Source organism: Physella acuta, unplaced genomic scaffold (genome assembly GCF_028476545.2).
Source record: "Physella acuta isolate Inbredline_101_S28 unplaced genomic scaffold, ASM2847654v3 ptg000204l, whole genome shotgun sequence".
In the NCBI taxonomy this organism is placed as follows: Eukaryota; Metazoa; Mollusca; class Gastropoda; family Physidae; genus Physella; species Physella acuta.
The window spans coordinates 286,705-306,850 of NW_026731723.1; the positions used below are offsets into that span (position 1 = coordinate 286,705).

The 20,146-nt window shown below is 36.0% G+C and overlaps 1 protein-coding gene across 7 annotated transcripts in view; it reads left to right on the forward strand.

The window, feature by feature from the left end:
• The window catches only part of LOC131937209 (endosome/lysosome-associated apoptosis and autophagy regulator family member 2), a 36,273-nt gene that overhangs the window by 11,235 nt on the left and 4,892 nt on the right, over positions 1–20,146 (forward strand). For 3 of the 7 annotated variants that reach the window (XR_009386174.1, XM_059294445.1, XM_059294446.1), the window contains exons 2-20: positions 2,979–3,209; positions 4,708–4,837; positions 4,959–5,175; positions 9,535–9,682; positions 10,164–10,253; positions 10,446–10,557; positions 10,690–10,836; positions 11,089–11,177; positions 11,498–11,666; positions 12,060–12,176; positions 12,292–12,512; positions 13,294–13,358; positions 13,931–14,131; positions 14,316–14,534; positions 14,698–14,833; positions 16,036–16,077; positions 17,273–17,370; positions 19,674–19,753; positions 19,906–19,945. Coding sequence is in view for 6 of the 7 variants with exons in the window: in XM_059294445.1 (XP_059150428.1) it covers positions 3,108–3,209; positions 4,708–4,837; positions 4,959–5,175; positions 9,535–9,682; positions 10,164–10,253; positions 10,446–10,557; positions 10,690–10,836; positions 11,089–11,177; positions 11,498–11,666; positions 12,060–12,176; positions 12,292–12,512; positions 13,294–13,358; positions 13,931–14,131; positions 14,316–14,534; positions 14,698–14,833; positions 16,036–16,077; positions 17,273–17,370; positions 19,674–19,753; positions 19,906–19,945 (2,423 nt within the window). In the remaining variant the exon portion in view is untranslated. The remainder of the gene's footprint in view (positions 1–2,978; positions 3,210–4,707; positions 4,838–4,958; positions 5,176–9,534; positions 9,683–10,163; positions 10,254–10,445; positions 10,558–10,689; positions 10,837–11,088; positions 11,178–11,497; positions 11,667–12,059; positions 12,177–12,291; positions 12,513–13,293; positions 13,359–13,930; positions 14,132–14,315; positions 14,535–14,697; positions 14,834–16,035; positions 16,078–17,272; positions 17,371–19,673; positions 19,754–19,905; positions 19,946–20,146) is intronic. The other 4 variants (XM_059294450.1, XM_059294449.1, XM_059294447.1 and 1 more) reach the window with 3 other exon arrangements.

Consider the following 20,146-nt stretch of genomic DNA (forward strand, 5'->3'; position numbering starts at 1 on the left):
ATATGGTATTGTGATTTTGATTGACTACATTTGTAAAACATTTTTTTTTATTCTCATTGCCAGATTGGTTCCTTATGTATGTTTTTGTGGAACCTATCTGTCACTTCCAAAAAGGGAGGGGATGTGACCTACTTAGGTCGAGTCATTTTTATTTTGACATTGTATAATTCCTTATATGGAATGATGGTGTAACACCTGGGGTTTTTCCACTGACTTATTAAGGTGTTTGAGACATAGAAATTTTCCATTAAAATCTGATTGAATGATTCTGATCAGATGATTATCCCAACCAATGGCGACATGAGTTGAGGATAACCTCCCCTGTCACAGAAGTCTTTAATTGCACTGCACACGCGCAACACGAGGCAGTTTATCTTGACCTGGCAGTCTACGAGGCAGTTTATCTTGATCAGGCAGCCGTCCATATTGTCCGGCTATAGACTCTGACCATTTGAACGTGAGAGTACTTAAGACCTGTGTGTGCCTTGCTTTCTTAAGTGATTTAGTCTTCTAGTTTAATATTACTTGTCGCTAAGTAATTCCTGAAGCTACAACAGTGTTGTGTGGCCTGTGGCTATTATTAGACAGTGTAGAAATCTGTGATAGTGTTTTTTCTTACATTGTGTAAGTTGGGTTTTTGATATTTTATACATTAAATATTTTATTTAGTACAACCTTGTGTTCTGCCACTTCTGTGTTCGCTGATTAAAGGTTATATGTAGATTGGATGAGTGTTAATTACAATAGTATCACTAGCTTCCCTAGACATTGAATTCGAGCCCTAGTGTGTCGTTGTGTTAAGGTTCATCCACCTAGGCCGTAAGGTATTTACATATGACCCCGAAAAAAGAATCCGGGGACGTTCTCCTTCTATTTGGCTGATAGATAGGTTAACGTTACAACCGCTAGACCACACCGTCCCTAAGACATTAGGCCTAAAGAATATAAAATATAATATATATTTTATATAAATAATAAAGTCAAATGTAATAATTTGTTTAATGTTTTTGGCTTGCAGCGGATTTGCGACCATTAATTAATTAGATCTACTCTAGATCTAGCTATATGCTAGGCCAAGTAAAAATAATTACGAAAATAGTAAAAATGATTACAAAAATAGTAAAAATGATTACAAAAATAGTAAAAGTGATCAGAAACAGGGTTCGTACTCTATTTTGAAAATGAAACCAGACCTTTGTAACCACACCATTATTTGTGCTTATAGCTGAGAAATTTTTGTCTGCTATTAAAAACTACCAGAATTCCCCCCCCCCCCCCCACACACACACTCAACAGGGTGGGTGGGGTCACAGTAGTCCAGTCTATAATATTTCATAGCATGAACTGTACCATAACTTTTATTCCCCCTCTCCCCCCCTCCTCCCCAGCCAAACAGCACCAACCAGTACTTGGTGTCACTGTGAGTTCATAACACATTTACACGGTCAGTCACACAACAACAACAAAAAAGACACATCTAACACACTTCTCTCCCCCCCCCCCCAATGACGTAACTGAAAAAAATCGGGTTTCTTCTGTGATCCAGCGAAAAACGTCATACCACAGTGTAAACCCGTCCAGTTTTTTTTTAAAGTCTGAAATTCACTTTTCTAAATTCAACACTTTTTCCAGACTGCCTACGAACCCTGTTAAACAATGTTTAGTAGCAGAAATATTTAGCTGAAACATTTAAAAATAACTAGCAAACTAACACTACAAAATGATCAGTAAAGCAGTATTGAGCACGCAAATAAAATTAATATAGCCAAATTTTAAACATTCTGTATTTAAAATAATAGAAAACACCAAATAAAGTATGGTTTACAGTACTTCCGGTGGATTCCGGAACTGTGTGACAGACTTTGCCATTGTTTTACTGTTTTTTACTGCTATACCATTCCAGAATAATAACCGACGCTAAAGTAAGGTTTTACCAGATCTAGAATTCTAGTTTTAAAGTTATTTTTAATCCACTCATTCATTAAACTTTAGTTAGGCCTAAACAGTTTCCTAATTTAACCTATTCCATTATTGCAAAGTAGACCTTTTGTGCTATTAACTATCGTTATAGGGTAGGTCTTGATATGCACATAAAGTAGTGGATGAACATACATAATTTTATTTTTAAAACATGTTGTTGCGACCACCTCAGATTTGACCTAAGCAAAGCTGAAAGGTGGGTAAGCAGCTATGCCCATGTTTTAACCTGTGAGTCGCCAGCGAGTGATCGGGGCTGTTGGGCAAAGCAAGTGGCTAGCTGGGATTAATGGTGGGAACATGCTTGTCAACTAATCAGGGTGACAGAAGGAAACTGCTCAGCTCAGATCTCTTTGTGCCAGTCAATTAATTAAGATTTGACACTTGTGGCGGTGCATAATCCATTAATCGTTCCTGACCTGGAGTTTTGGTACTCTGCTACAAAAGGAGGGTTTATTGAAAATAGGAACAGTGCAGGGTTAGACGACGATGGAACGGGATGTATCTTATGAGTGGTAGAGCCCAAAGGGACGTTTGGTTACTTTCCCTAATGTACATCAGGTGCCCATATGACTCTTACTTCAGCCTGCTTTTATATCGACTGGATGTGCTTCTGTAATCATTATCCTTCCAAAAACAATCAGGAAGGCAGCTGTGTTTTGATTTTTCTCTCCTAGATGAGTTGCTAGATAGTCTTAGTTACCTCACAAGTTAAAGACAGTTACAAATAATAACAAAAGATAAACTTTGCAATCAGTTAAATAGATAAATATTAGGAAATGATGAAATGATATAATTAAAATTAAATGAAACCAGCTAGGTTATTACTCAAACAACTGCTCTTAGTACAGAGACACTAAGACAATTGAACTTGCTTCACTTACTTTGTTATTAGTTTAGTAGACTGTTATGGCTAACTTAAAACTACAAACAAGAAAGCATTGACTTGCATTTTTTATTTTTATGATGTTCCACATCAATCCCTAACTTTTTTATTTTAGCTTAACTTGGAGTTAAATACATCATTTCAGCAGAAATATTCAGATTTGCTTCAAATTCTGAGTGCACAAAAACTAAGCAAGTTTTATCAACTTCAGTTTCTAAAAATCAGAAGAACAGCTGTTGTAAGAATGGGGTATTCCCTCATAAAACATTCCTTTGATCTCCTGTTTGTATTTGCTTTCCTGGATTTTATGTTTGTTGGAGCTCAGGAGAAGCCACCCTGTCACTTGGTAAGTTTCTTTATGCTTAGCAATATTATCCTTTAAATCAATTTTTCCATTGTTAAAAAAATTATTTTTTTTAAGTTTAAGAGAGAAGTTTTCTTTTAGTTGTTCTTAATTAATTAATACCACTTGTAAACTTGTAAAAACTTTTGGTGAATGTGAGCGCCTGGAGCTATGTTTATCAGGAATGTTTTCATTTGGTGGGGAATATTTGTAGAAATCAGTGTCACAGCTTAACATTTGATAAGAGTTAATCGAAACTTTGAGCTAGACTAGCTGTAGTGGCTGAATAGCGGACAGCTGAGATTGCTATTAACTTCTCTCATTGTTTTAAATTATTTTGTGTGGTACTTTTTAGAACATAGGGAAAACATATTGAAGGCTATAGTATAGCAACTATTAACTAAACCCTAGCCATTCTAACTTTAATCCTAACCCTGACTACAACACTAGCAGAAAAATCATTGATACAGCACTTTGATGTCATGTGTTTTTATAAGAACTCAAAAGAAATAAGGGAATGGAGAAATTAGTACTTTAATTTTTTTAAAGAACATCAGCTGCATTCAGCTGATCTAAGTTCTGTAGGCTTCAATAGAATATACACACATTTATTTATTCATTTTTTTGTTCTGGGATTGTAATCAAGTTTATAATAATAATTTTCCTGTGATCTTTACATATTTGTGAATTTTGTAAGGTTGATTGAATTTCAATTTTTATTTGGAGATGATCACTAAAGAGATTTATTGTAATTTTGCTTTAATGATTTGACTTCAAGATAATATTATTGAACATGTAGTGTAGTTTAGTTATAATGATTTGACTTCAAGATGATACCATTGAACATCCATATATATATAATTATCTATGTCGCCTAACCATGCGGGACACCACCATGCATGCACGCAGACTCTCTAACCCTCCTCCTGCCCCCTTCCTCACTCTCCAGGCATACGCAACAGACCATTTAGCTATCACCCCCACCCCGTCAGTCTGGTGAGCTGTTTAAACTGGCGTCACAGACGGCTGTTTTCACGGGGGAGAGGGAAGGGGATGGGGAGGATAATCGTCCTTCACGAGTTACTTTTAGTGTTTTAAAGCAAAATATTTTCAGTCGCAGCATTGGTAGTGTTGAATTCACAAATTATGCATTACTGAAAATAAAACAACTAAATAATGGCGTATGCCACGCCGCGGGTCGGTTTGTGTACTGTAATTTTGTTATAATGATCCAACTTCAGGATGATACCATTGAACATGTAGTTACGTTTTGTTATAATGATCCAACTTCAGGATGATACCATTGAACATGTAGTTTAGTTTTGTTATAATGATCCAACTTCAGGATGATACCATTGAACATGTAGTTTAGTTTTGTTATAATGATCCAACTTCAGGATGATACCATTGAACATGCAGTTTAGTTTTGTTATAATGATCCAACTTCAGGATGATACCATTGAACATGTAGTTTAGTTTTGTTATAATGATCTAACTTCAGGATGATTACCACTACGAGTACACAGAATGTGATAGTGAAGGTGGCAGGTGGAGAGTGTCTGTACCCAAAAATCCAGACAACTGTGTCCCTGGCCAATCACCTGGTGTAGCAGCTCGTGGGAAAGAATGCAGTAAGTCATTTGGATCCCATAGACAATTTGAAATCCTAACCTGTTTAGATACCATAGACAATTGAAAACTTTAACCCATTTTGATCCATTTAAAACAGTTTTCTACTGTTGAATGTTTCAGACTTTGCCTGCAGTGCAGGTCAGTATCTTGATATTCAAGGGAAGCAGGATTGCCTCCCTTGTCCAGCAGGCACATACTCCCTTGGTGGAGGAATCAGGTTTGATGAATGGGAAAAGTTGCCCACAGGTTTTGCTGTTAAAGTAGAGCGTGTTGGACCTAGTAGTGGCTTTGATCCATGGAGGAAAAAAGTACACGAGAAAGAAAAAAACTGCTCTCGGTGAGTACTCATAGAAATTCTACAAAATCTAAAGCCAGGTTTTCTGTTATTATTCATCAGTAGTAAATATCTGTGTGTAGACCACCAAATTTCTGGTCTTCATCTGGCCTCTAACCAGAAGTAAGTTTCCATTTCAGATCTGATGGTCATACAAGCAGATGAAGTAGAGTTCATCTGTTTCTGTGACCATTGCATATGAAGGGATAGTGTGGCCTTTACTTTCCTAATCTGATTCAGGGTACCATTAAAGCTGGGTCGACTCTAGACACCCTACAAATACTAGTCTAAGATCTGAACTTCAGACTGTTCTCCAAAATAATTTTTAAACATCTGGAGATCTATAACTACGTACTCAAGCATTGACATAAGGTGTAAATTATTTAGTTGGGTTGTCTCATGATGTAATTTATATGACAACCTTGTCTTTTTACTTTTGTCGTATAGAGGAAGTATTATAATCGTCCATAAATCAAAATGCAAATGTCGACTATTTACACCTCCCTGAGTCGGAAAAACATAGTTTTGCAATTTTGTCTTTATGTCTGTGTGTGGATGTATGTCTGTGTGTCTGTGAACATGTTAACTTGAATACCGTTACAGCTAGGTTGATGACATTTCATATATAAGTGTAATACCAAATTTGTAGTTCTGATCAACTTTTCAGTGATTTTCGGTAACCAGAAGTGGAACTTATTCTACTTTTGGTTTTTCTAAAGCCTGTAACTTAAGTAATGTTCCAGATAGACAGACGAAATTTCACAAATAAGTAAAAGATCTTATTCTCTGCCTTCCATCAAATTTTGGGTAATTTTTGTTTACTGGAAGTAGTGTTTTACGCTATTTTCGATTTCTTAAAAAACGCAAATGAATTTATTAAGTACTAATATTCCGCACTACTATACTCACATTGTTTTCTGTTTGCTTGGTGCGCAATTATTTTTTCTGTGTGATTCTATTCCATTTTAAAAAGTTTAAGTAATTAAAATTTGATTAAAAAATCATGTCTATATCTCGAGTTGCCATCCCCTGTAGTGTTATATAAGTATATTTTAGAAAGTCTAGGGGAGATCACTCCTTCTTTATTTAAATATATAGTATTTTGTATTTTGTCAAGTTCCTTTGTATTTTTTAAAAATACAGTTCTAGTTAAAGAAATCAACAAATGTTGATCTCTAGAAGGAAACCTTACTGTGTCTCATCTTTTCTCTCTCACTATGGCTGATATTGATCACCAGAATGGAATAGTATTGATTAATATACAAAGTTACTGTAGAAGCCATTTTATCCTTGACAAAATGTTCTGTCATATCTCACTCATAAAAGCCTGCTCATGTTCTAGAAATCCAATAGCTGACAAAAAAGTCTTTCCTGCTAGTTGGCTTCTACACGAGTCAGATTTTTCATGACTCTTACATTAGCATAGTTTTAAAATCTAGAGGTGATGTTAAAATATAGCCGTAATGGAAACTTGTGGTGTTTTAAGTTTATAAATTTGTCCACTATTAAAGTACAACAAATTTAGATAAATAATATTAAAAAAAAAACTAATGCTTTTGTTAAGGTTACCAAACTGCAACTACTAGTTATTTAGTTAATGTATAAGATAGGCATGTTGTTAGATCAATTAGTGAGTAACACTGGTACTAGTTATTGAGTTAATGAATAAGATAGGCATGTTGTTAGATCAATTAGTGAGTAACACTGGTACTAGTTATTGAGTTAATGAATAAGATAGGCATGTTGTTAGATCAATAAGTGAGTAACACTGGTACTAGTTATTGAGTTAATGAATAAGATAGGCATGTTGTTAGATCAATAAGTGAGTAACACTGGTACTAGTTATTGAGTTAATGAATAAGATAGGCATGTTGTTAGATCAATAAGTGAGTAACACTGGTACTAGTTATTGAGTTAATGAATAAGATAGGCATGTTGTTAGATCAATAAGTGAGTAACACTGGTACTAGTTATTGAGTTAATGAATAAGATAGGCATGTTGTTAGATCAATAAGTGAGTAACACTGGTACTAGTTATTGAGTTAATGAATAAGATAGGCATGTTGTTAGATCAATAACTGAGTAACACTGGTACTGGTGGACACATTCATTAGCTGCAGCTGCTGGCTGGTTATACTGGTGGTATTTATAACTACAGTCACAGTGTGTAGCTGAGGAGTGTACAGTTACCCAGTGTTGGGTTAATTAATGTAAATTACTTAATGGCCTTATATCAGGCTCTATAAAAAAATTGTTTGCACCCTAACCAGCTTTTACAATGTATGATGTAGAAAACGTACTATAGTGGCTGCCCTAAGCTAATGTTGAAAAACTTTTACTGATAATATTACCACTTTTACAGAGGTTTCTAATAAGGAATATGCTAATCAATCAATTATGCAGTGCTGCTGTTAATAAGCCATGGGGAGGGGGTTGCATGATTGTGAGGTGTCATCTAGACAGTAATTGTGATGTGGCATCTAGACAGTAATTGTGATGTGGCATCTAGACAGTAATTGTGATGTGTCATCTAGACAGTAATTGTGATGTGGCATCTCAGAGAGTAATTGTGATGTGGCATCTAGACAGTAATTGTGATGTGGCATCTAGACAGTAATTGTGATGTGGCATCTAGACAGTAATTGTGATGTATCATCTCAGACAGTAATTGTGATGTGGCATCTAGACAGTAATTGTGATGTGGCATCTAGACAGTAATTGTGATGGGATGTTTCTTGCAGGCTGCAGCCACACAAGACGCAAATGTGGACAAGTGGAAAAATCAATATTTTAGTCCCCATTCCAAAGTGTGTTGATATCATAGCACAAACAAGTTGATTTACATTTTCTTGCCACTGCATTAAGAAGTCCTGCACTGATTGTATAGATCTATCCATTGACATTTGCTGATACAGATGCTATAGATCTATCCATTGACATTTGCTAATACAGATGCTATAGATCTATCCATTGACATTTGCTGATACAGATGCTATAGATCTATCCATTGACATTTGCTAATACAGATGCTATAGATCTATCCATTGACATTTGCTGATACAGATGCTATAGATCTATCCATTGACATTTGCTGATACAGATGCTATAGATCTATCCATTGACATTTGCTAATACAGATGCTATAGATCTATCCATTGACATTTGCTAATACAGATGCTATAGATCCATCCATTGACATTTGCTGATACAGATGCTATAGATCTATCCATTGACATTTGCCAATACAGATGCTATAGATCTATCCATTGACATTTGCTAATACAGATGCTATAGATCTATCCATTGACATTTGCTAATACAGATGCTATAGATCCATCCATTGACATTTGCTGATACAGATGCTATAGATCTATCCATTGACATTTGCCAATACAGATGCTATAGATCTATCCATTGACATTTGCTAATACAGATGCTATAGATCTATCCATTGACATTTGCTGATACAGATGCTATGTTGTTTCGCCCCAATAAACAATTACTAAACAAAATTTGTGTGAATAACCAGACATACGGTTTAGTTTTTTAGAATGTTGTTTTACCTATGCTTAACTATTGAGTAGGAGTTTTTCTTTGTATAATTCAACTCAAAATTGTTCCTTTTTTTTTTAGACTTGTTGCCATTTCTTTAAACCACACTATAAATGTTCTTTAGTCTAACTGTTAGCAATTATTTTAACCTTACGCCCCGACCTACTTTTTGCTCACCTCAGCCCCACATTATTTTATGCTTGGTCCCCCCTGCCCTCAGATTACCATACATAATCCTCGTAGGGTTAACCATAAAGTAGTTTTGTTTACACTTAGTGATATTTGCATGTAGATAATTATTTGCCAATAATTAAATAAAAATATGAAAAATATGTTGGTAACATTAATTTATTAAATAAATATTTTATTGTGGTCTGCGTCTAGAGTCTGTGTACTGTATAGTGTTTAGCTATTGTCTGATTCAGGTTATTACCTCTATATAAAACTTTTACTTGTTATTAACATTTTTGTGCAACATGGTACAATTGGTACAACCACTCTCAGCCAGTGGATCGTAAAAAAAAAAATTGAAATGAAAGATGAAAAAACATTTTTTTTTTAAATTTTATATTCTGCTGTGTAGTGTGGTTATAGGTTAAATGTTTCATTTTGTGTTTATCAATGGTGTCTTTGTTAGATGAAAATCACACAACAGGGCAGGAATAGAAAGGTTAAAAATTCTGGAAGAAAAATAGAAATGTCTGCATCCAGGACAGCAAAATTTAATCTTGATTATGATTCTTCTTAATTGTGTGTAACCTTATGTAAGTCTGTAAATAGTCTAACAGTTTTTGTATGTCCATCCACCAGATCTGAGTGGACAACCCGAGGAAACTATATCATGTCTGTACCTGGCCAATGTCCAAGCAATTTACTTTTTTCTGCCAAACTTGTCAGACCAGGAAAAGTTTCTTTTGAATACCAGTACACAGATGTGGAGTCAATATTTCATTTTACTGTAAGCTGTGTTGGTACTTTTTGTTGTTGCCATTTAATGTATATTAAAGTGGGTAAATTACCAAGACAAATCTAGAATCAGCGTATCAATACATATAATGACAGGTCAGATCTTGATTGGGGTCACCACTCACATCAGGTCAGCACTTGTAGGGAGAATCACCATGGTTACTGTTTTAAACATCATACTTCTTGTTGTAAACATTGTGTTTGTTGATGTACTCAGGCCCAGAATGACCAGTGTCCAGCTTACCTCTTGTTGTAAACATTGTGTTTGTTGATGTACTCAGGTCCAGAATGACCAGTGTCCAGCATACCTCTTGTTGTAAACATTGTGTTTATTGATGTACTCAGGTCCAGAATGACCAGTGTCCAGCATTCCTCTTGTTGTAAATATTGTGTTTGTTGATGTACTCAGGTCCAGAGTGACCAGTGTCCAGCATACCTCTTGTTGTAAACATTGTGTTTGTTGATGTACTCAGGTCCAGAATGACCAGTGTCAAGCTTTAGACAGTGAAGACAATGACAGGTGGCCTGAGATTACCACTGAGGGAAAGTGGGCAACCATTGTGGTAAGATTGTTGACACACTCTCTCTTGAAATCTGTTATTGTAATAATGTAGTCTTTTTTTTTAGCTTGTATTTGTATTAATGTAGTCTTTCTTTGAACCTGAATTTGTATTAATTTAGTTATGAACAAATAGTTCCTAGCAGACCGCCACATCACATGTGCTAATCATGAACAAATGTCTGTGTATGGCTAGATAAATCTGAAATCAGGCATGAATGTGCTACAGTGGAGAACCATTGGAGCACTATCTGATATGATGCATACCAGTGTCAGTCCTGTCCTCATTAGAAAGATTGAAATTACTGGTCAGTATTACATCATTAGTGTGGCTAGTGTTTAGATTGAAATTATCGGCAGTATTACATCCTGGTTGTGTAGATTATATGAGTGTGGGAGAAGCTCCATTGGGTGTCTAATCTTTACCTGCTGTTCTGCAGGTGTTGCCTACACGTATGAGTGCACAAAATGTGCCAATGGCACCTACAGCAGTGGTGGCTCATCTTTCTGCCAGTTTTGTGGAGTAGACACGTATTCAGGTCATGGTGCAGCTCAATGTACACCTTGTCAAGCCACGGAATATGCAGGTACAACTTTTGGTGGTACTGTTGTTAAATGTAATGGCTCTCTATTGTTGTGGTTGGATGTCCTGATTTTTTTTTGCCATCCTTAATTTACTCAGCTTAAATAGGTACCTGTCTTAAATTTGGGAAATACAAGTTTTAAATAAGGTTCTGGCAAGTCCTCCTGTGGCCACTGACAGGCCCCAAATGCTGACCAAAATTGTACTACAATACTTCTCTGTCTTATACAAAAAATCTGTTTCTACAATATTTTAGAGCCAGGGTCAGCATCCTGCACCATGAGACCTGCATGTACTCTCTACGACTACTACAAGTATCAGAAACCTTGTAATGCTGATGGGAAGGTAACATTTGTTTTTGTGTGGTCATATATGGATCCTGATATATTGGTATGGTCAGTTAGACCTTGATAAATTGATATGGTCAAATATATCCTGTTCTATTGGTTTGGTCAAATATATCCTGATATATATATTGGTATGGTCAGTTAGACCTTGATAAATTGATATGGTCAAATATATCCTGTTATATTGGTGTGGTCAAATATATCCTGATATATTTAGGTATTATCAAATATACTTTTAGTAGAGCAAAACTATGTTAAGAAATAGTTGTTTTAAAATAAATCTCTTCTCTACTTCCTTACCAAACAACTAACTTTTAGACCCAGGTGAGCTACAAATGGATTGAACCAAAGATCTGCAATGATAAAGATCCCCTGTCTGTCCCACTGCCCAATGATGGGGAGCCTGTAGACTGTCCACCCTGTAATGCTGGCATGTACCAAGTGAACAATTCTAATTGTGAATTCTGTCCACCTAACCATTATGTTGGTGAGTCACAACTAGCATGTTGGTATAAGTAAACTGGCCACATCACATAACTTAGGCAAACTATGCTGACCTTGGCACATCACACCAACCACACCACACCACATTGACCTACCCAGTAGAATTTGTGCTTGATTTGAGTTGAAACAAAATAAGCTTATTTGAACTTTTTCTAAAGCTAGTTATGCATTTGTAAATATACATATAAATATCTGAGATAAAAACATGAATAGGGGTTTGGGGCTTGCATTAACTCAGCAGAAATCTTGGCAAAATATAACTGATTAAGAAGATATAACTCCTGTCATAGATGTACTCTGCTAAGTTTGTATAGCAGCAGGCTGGACTGTATGATTGTGTTACCTCTGCTAACATACATGAAACTATCTATCATAGATGAACACAATATGTGTATGGAGTGTAAAACCAGCACATCCCCCAAATACCAGATAGACTACAAATATTGGACGGAGATGCCACCTAATGTTTCCACCCATTGTGTTTCTGTTGGAAGTAAGTGGCTGCAGACATTACTTAGTTATCATGACTAAAAAGTTGTATGTTTTACCGTCAGACTGGCCTAACAAAAGTTGTATGCACCGCACCTAACAAAAGTTGTATGTTGCAGTGTCAGACTGCACCAGCACGGCAGGCTGGATACCCTCAGGAGACCACATCAGGACAAGTTTTGGTGTTAGTGACACCAACATCTTCATTGTTCTGATCCTCAAGTTGGCTGGGTTCAAGGGGGAGCCTGGCACTGTGGATGGCAAACCTATTCCACTCAGTACAGTCACCTTTGACCTGGAGATGGAGTGTGCCACTGCCTGTCAGCTGCTATTGCTGACTGTGAGTAAAGATTGAGACAAATTGGTTTTTTAAGTTGTCTGAGAAGTCAAGCCATTCAAAACCAGATATGTAAAAGTGTATACATGTTTTACACTGTTAATTTTCATAACAAAAAAAAAGTTCTATGTGCCTTAATAGGTCAGAGACTTTTCTTATTGGTACAGTCCAAGGCTCACAACTATGTTATTTACAAATATTAAGGTATTTCTTGAGATTTTGAAGATCCTGGCCAACACTGGAATTAATAAGTTTTTTTTTGTTTTCTTATTGTTCCATTACTAACTGTTAATTTCAACAGTTGTTTTTAGTTAAGAATTATTTTTTTAAACATAATAATTAATGAGATTAAAAATAGTTAAAATGCTTCTGCTGTTGAATAAGACTTAATTATAATTTAGTTAATATAGCAATATTGGAAACTAGAAAAGAAAGAAGTTCCTGTGACTATTGAAATAACAGAAAAAGTTGTGTTTTTTTTAAATAAATTTTTCTGGGATTGATATTATTTTTTTACTTGCAGATTGTTAAGTTATTTTAATCGCTTCCATAATAAACTGTATTAAAAAAATGAATTTTTTTTTTTTTAAAAATGAATATTTTAAAATCATTTTAAAAAATAGTGTCACAGTTTAAAAAACTGTTGCCTTATTGTCTGGCCGTAGGGGAAACAGAAATGTTTTCAGGCTTGGACTTTAGATGGTTCACACAGTTATTGTGTACAACAAATTGCTAATGATCAACTCGGTCGGTTATAATTTTATTAGTTTTGTTCCTTTCTCAGGATGCAACTGGAAAAAATGCAGTTCTACAGACATGGGAGTCTTCCACTCCCCGCAAGACATTTAGGTAAATGTTGTATCTGTTTTAACCTCCCAGCTGAAGGGGTCTAAACCAGCCCATCTGGTACTAGATGAACTTTCTCCAATCTTATCCTTTTATTTCTCTCTCCAATCTTATCCTTTTATTTCTCGCTCCAATCTTATCCTTTTATTTCTCTCTCCAATCTTATCCTTTTATTTCTATAATCTTATCCTTTTATTTCTCTCTCCAATCTTATCCTTTTATTTCTATAATCATCCTTTTATTTCTATAATCTTATCCTTTTATTTCTCTCTCCAATCTTATCCTTTTATTTCTCTCTCCAATCTTATCCTTTTATTTCTCTCTCCAATCTTATCCTTTTATTTCTCTCTCCAATCTTATCCTGTTATTTCTCTCTCCAATCTTATCCTTTTATTTCTCTCTCCAATCTTATCCTTTTATTTCTCTCTCCAATCTTATCCTTTTATTTCTCTCTCCAATCATATCCTGTTATTTCTATAATCTTATCCTTTTATTTCTCCAATCTTATTCTTTTATTTCTCTCTCCAATCATATCCTTTTTTTCTCCAATCATAACCTTTAATTTCTCTCTCCAGTCATGATATCTACACCAATGAATCCCTGACCTTGACTTGGGCCTTTCAGCCTGATGACTTTGGTCTGTCTATGACTGAGGCACAAGATGAAACCATCAAAATGAAAAATGTGGCTAAGATTTATAACATTCTTGTGACCAACACGTTAGAAGGGGGTGCAACTATGTGTGAATCCTGCCCTCAGGGAAAATCTAATTCAGGGTAGGTGTTGCCTTCTTTCTCAGCTGGTTGATGTCTTCAACTGCTAGCATTTTGTTAGAGGGTAGCTGCAACTGTTAGCATTTTGTTGGAGGGTTGATGCAACTTTTAGCATTTTGTTGGAGGGTAGCTGCAACTTTAAGCATTTTTTTGGAGTATAGTCACATCTTACCATTCTACCTGTCAGGTGTAAACCGTGTCCTGATGGCCAGTACATAGACTCCCACACACAAAGATGTGAGCCATGTCCAGAAGGCACTGTACTACCCAGCAGCAACTCCTGGGGCAAGTCCTCCTGCAAGCCATGTGGTCTAGGGCTGCATCCTGTCAATGGCAGGTCCTGTAAATCTGACTGTCGCTACACTGATGACTTGGGCAGGCAATACGACTTCACCGCACTCGACGGGTAGGCCATAACTGTTGCCTTTTGGTGGGGCAAGGCTCAGCAGTTACATCTCAACTATTTCTAACTATAACTTGAACTATTAGTAGATCTAAAAAAAAACTGTATTCCTATTTCTTGATTGGCATTTGTTAGTTTTAAAAAGTGTGTACAACTTTTTGTCTAGTGTCCATTTCATTGCTGGGGTGAGGTTGTTTACTGTCAGTGGAACACAGTACTACCATGGTTTCAACATCTCCTTGTGTAGCTATGGCAACAAGCCACTCCCAACTTGTGTCAACAATGTTACTACAGATGCTTTGGTAAGTTTTTTCATCAATTCTACCACAAATTCATGGTATCATATATCTTTTGTTTATTTTATCTATTGCACTTTTTATTTTTCTAGAATTACATGTTTAGATTTCTTGCCAGCAAGATTATTATTATATTTGATGTTTTGATTGTTGTATGTGATATATGGTCCTATTTTAGACCTAGTTTAGAAGATTGAGTTATCAAGATGGAGAACAAAATATTTGCCCAGAATGGAGTTCAACAGTGCCATTTTCTTTCAGCAGTGATTCTCTGTGTTAGCACACAAAAGGTATCCAGTACCATGTACTGCTTGTTGCCATTAACAACCAGGTTCATTCTGAATCCAGCATGTCTCATAGTGGGTTTGAAAGGCATGTAAAGGGTCATTAACATCACTAAACTAGTAGCAGCCCACATGTAAAGGGTCATTAACATCTCTAAACTATTAGCAGCCCACATGTAAAGGGCCATTAACATCTCTAAACTATTAGCAGCCCACATGTAAAGGGCCATTAACATCTCTAAACTAGTAGCAGCCCACATGTAAAGGGTCATTAACATCTCTAAACTATTAGCAGCCCACATGTAAAGGGCCATTAACATCTCTAAACTAGTAGCAGCCCACATGTAAAGGGTCATTAACATCTCTAAACTATTAGCAGCCCACATGTAAAGGGCCATTAACATCTCTAAACTAGTAGCAGCCCACATGTAAAGGGCCATTAACATCTCTAAACTAGTAGCAGCCCACATGTAAAGGGCCATTAACATCTCTAAACTAGTAGCAGCCCACATGTAAAGGGTCATTAACATCTCTAAACTAGTAGCAGCCCACATGTAAAGGGCCATTAACATCTCTAAACTAGTAGCAGCCCACATGTAAAGGGCCATTAACATCTCTAAACTAGTAGCAGCACACATGTAAAGGGCCATTAACATGGAGTAGTTGATTGACTCTAACAAACCTTATACACGGTCATAAGGCCTGCACACTGCCAGCATCATTGGCACCAGCACCCACAACCAATGGATTAACCTGCCAGCATCATTGGCACTAGCACCCACAACCTAATGGATTAACCTGCCAATATTATTATCACCAGCACCCACAACCTAATGGATTAACCATACTTATTTTCAGCAGAGGCTTGCTTTAACCAACTGCAATGACACTAATAACTAACCCACTTTTCATTTTCCCTCAAAGAAAAAGAGCTCCCACGACCAGGAGATAGTGTCTAGAGATAATGTATGTAATATCTGGCTGGTGATGGCTCCCTCTATGCTCATGACTGTTTCCCTTTTTTTTAATGAAACTACATATTTGACATTTTAAAGCTTGTTGCTGCATACTTGACATTTTAAAGCATTTTATTTTGTTAGAGTTTTCAAATATTCTAGACAGTCCTGTAGATTGATTTGACTACTTCAAACAGTCTAGTCACTACTGTAGATTGACCAGACACTACTGTAGATTGACCAGACACTACTGTAGATTGACCAGACAGTAGTGTAGATTGACCAGACACTACTGTAGATTGACCAGACACTACTGTAGATTGACCAGACACTACTGTAGATTGACCAGACACTACTGTAGATTGACCAGACACTAGTGTAGATTGACCAGACAGTAGTGTAGATTGACTAGACACTACTGTAGATTGACCAGACACTACTGTAGATTGACCAGACACTAGTGTAGATTGACCAGACACTAGTGTAGATTGACCAGACAGTAGTGTAGATTGACCAGACACTACTGTAAATTGACCAGACAAACCTGTAAGATTCAATGGCTGCTGTACAAACCTAGCATCCCTGAGTTTTAAACCAGCCCTCTCAATTCTGATAGAGAACTCTTACTCTAAACATAGGGCTATGTGCATGAAATAAGCATGCAGTGTTTTGGTAGAGGACTTATTTTGAGAGCATTTTGTAGATGTTGTTTTAAAACCTAATTTTTTTCTTTTTGATTTTTATTAATCTTGCTTTGTGCTTAAAATATTCTCATCATAATAAAAATATAAACTAATGGCCATTTCAAGCTAAATTTAATACCATTTCTTTATTTCTATCAAAACATACTTTGAATATAATTTACTATTTGCATGACATTTTCTTTTGGTCAGTTGGCCATGGCTTCTGGTTTGCATGTCTTTTATTAAACTTGTTTTAAAGTAGTGCTACTAATTTATTATAGCTTTAAGTTTTATTTAATTGTAAGTAGTACAGCAAGTTTTATTGACCACTTTAAGATAGGTGATATTTGTGTCTTTTAAATTTGAATTTATGATGATGTTTAGTACAGAATATCAAAATGTATTTTATATTTTATTCTTTCATTTTATTCATGTTAATTTTATGGCATAAGTTGTACCCAGTGTGTTTATTGTGCCATGTTAACTGTACACTGTGTTTACCTCCCATGCTAATGTCCACAGCTGTTGAACCAACCAGGTGCCTTGACCAGCATGGTCTGTCGGTCCACCCTCATACCTTCAGGTGACCAGGACAAACCTGTATCCACCCAGCCTGTCAGGTCAGTTGCTCACTCACTGCACATTCTGCCTAACATGTGTTCAATCAGACATTCTGCTCTAGATGTGTTTAATCAGACATTCTGCTCTAGATGTGTTCAATCACACATTCTGCTCTAGATGTGTTTAATCACACATTCTGCTGTAGATGTGTTTAATCAGACATTCTGCTCTAGATGTGTTCAATCACACATTCTGCTCTAGATGTGTTTAATCACACATTCTGCTGTAGATGTATTTAATCACACATTCTGCTCTAGATGTGTTTAATCACACATTCTGCTGTAGATGTGTTCAATCACACATTCTGCTCTAGATGTGTTTAATCAGACATTCTGCTCTAGATGTGTTTAATCACACATTCTGCTCTAGATGTGTTTAATCACACATTCTGCTTTAAATGTATTTAATCAGACATTCTGCTCTAGATGTGTTTAATCAGACATTCTGCTCTAGATGTGTTCAATCACACATTCTGCTCTAGATGTGTTTAATCAGACATTCTGCTTTAAATGTATTTAATCAGACATTCTGCTCTAGATGTGTTTAATCAGACATTCTGCCTAACATGTGTTCAATCAGACATTCTGCTCTAGATGTGTTTAATCAGACATTCTGCTCTAGATGTGTTCAATCACACATTCTGCTCTAGATGTGTTTAATCACACATTCTGCTGTAGATGTATTTAATCACACATTCTGCTCTAGATGTGTTTAATCACACATTCTGCTGTAGATGTGTTCAATCACACATTCTGCTCTAGATGTGTTTAATCAGACATTCTGCTCTAGATGTGTTTAATCACACATTCTGCTCTAGATGTGTTTAATCACACATTCTGCTTTAAATGTATTTAATCAGACATTCTGCTCTAGATGTGTTTAATCAGACATTCTGCTCTAGATGTGTTCAATCACACATTCTGCTCTAGATGTGTTTAATCAGACATTCTGCTTTAAATGTATTTAATCAGACATTCTGCTCTAGATGTGTTTAATCAGACATTCTGCTGTAGATGTGTTTAATCAGACATTCTGCTCTAGATGTATTTAATCAGACATTCTGCTCTAGATGTGTTTAATCAGACATTCTGCTCTAGATGTGTTTAATCAGACATTCTGCTCTAGATGTGTTTAATCAGACATTCTGCTCTAGATGTGTTTAATCACACATTCTGCTCTAGATGTATTTAATCACACATTCTGCTCTAGATGTGTTTAATCAGACATTCTGCTCTAGATGTGTTTAATCAGACATTCTGCTCTAGATGTATTTAATCAGACATTCTGCTGTAGATGTGTTTAATCAGACATTCTGCTCTAGATGTATTTAATCAGACATTCTGCTCTAGATGTGTTTAATCAGACATTCTGCTCTAGATGTGTTTAATCAGACATTCTGCTCTAGATGTGTTTAATCAGACATTCTGCTGTAGATGTGTTTAATCAGACATTCTGCTCTAGATGTATTTAATCAGACATTCTGCTCTAGATGTGTTTAATCAGACATTCTGCTCTAGATGTGTTTAATCAGACATTCTGCTCTAGATGTGTTTAATCAGACATTCTGCTCTAGATGTGTTTAATCACACATTCTGCTCTAGATGTGTTTAATCAGACATTCTGCTGTAGATGTATTTAATCAGACATTCTGCTCTAGATGTGTTTAATCAGACATTCTGCTCTAGATGTGTTTAATCAGACATTCTGCTGTAGATGTGTTTAATCAGACATTCTGCTGTAGATGTATTTAATCAGACATTCTGCTCTAGATGTGTTTAATCAGACATTCTGCTCTAGATGTGTTTAATCAGACATTCTGCTCTAGATGTGTTTAATCAGACATTCTGCTGTAGATGTGTTTAATCAGACATTCTGCTCTAGATGTATTTAATCAGACATTCTGCTCTAGATGTGTTTAATCAGACATTCTGCTCTAGATGTGTTTAATCAGACATTCTGCTCTAGATGTGTTTAATCAGACATTCTGCTCTAGATGTGTTTAATCAGACATTCTGCTCTAGATGTGTTTAATCACACATTCTGCTCTAGATGTGTTTAATCAGACATTCTGCTGTAGATGTATTTAATCAGACATTCTGCTCTAGATGTGTTTAATCAGACATTCTGCTCTAGATGTGTTTAATCAGACATTCTGCTCTAGATGTATTTAATCAGACATTCTGCTGTAGATGTGTTTAATCAGACATTCTGCTGTAGATGTGTTTAATCAGACATTCTGCTCTAGATGTGTTTAATCAGACATTCTGCTCTAGATGTGTATCTCTAAGTTTTATATTTGCAGCCTGGGCACCCACTTGACAAAGATCCTGACTAACATCAGCCTACAGGGCCTGTACACTGAAGATGGCTTCCCAGCTCAAGGTACTTGTCATCTCCTACCTCTAGCTTTCTGCTTCAACTAGTTCATCATGTGTAGCTTTCTAGTCAATCTTCAACGAAACTTTTATTTTAACAGTGTTTCTCATTCATCCATCTAAAACTGTCCAAAAAATGTAATTTTTTGTTTGTTTCAGAAACTGAAAGAGACATACATTTCTATTACGAGTCTGGCGGGTGAGTTAATACAGCCATTTAAATAATTACAACTACAAAGCTGGCAGAATCAATTGTTTCCTTCACAACTTTGTCCTGCTGTCTTTTAGTACAGTTTAGCTCGGGCCTGTCCTAATGATAAAACTTATCTATTTAGCTCCACCAGTGCCTGTCCTAATGATACAACTTACCTATCTAGCTCCACCAGTGCCTGTCCTAATG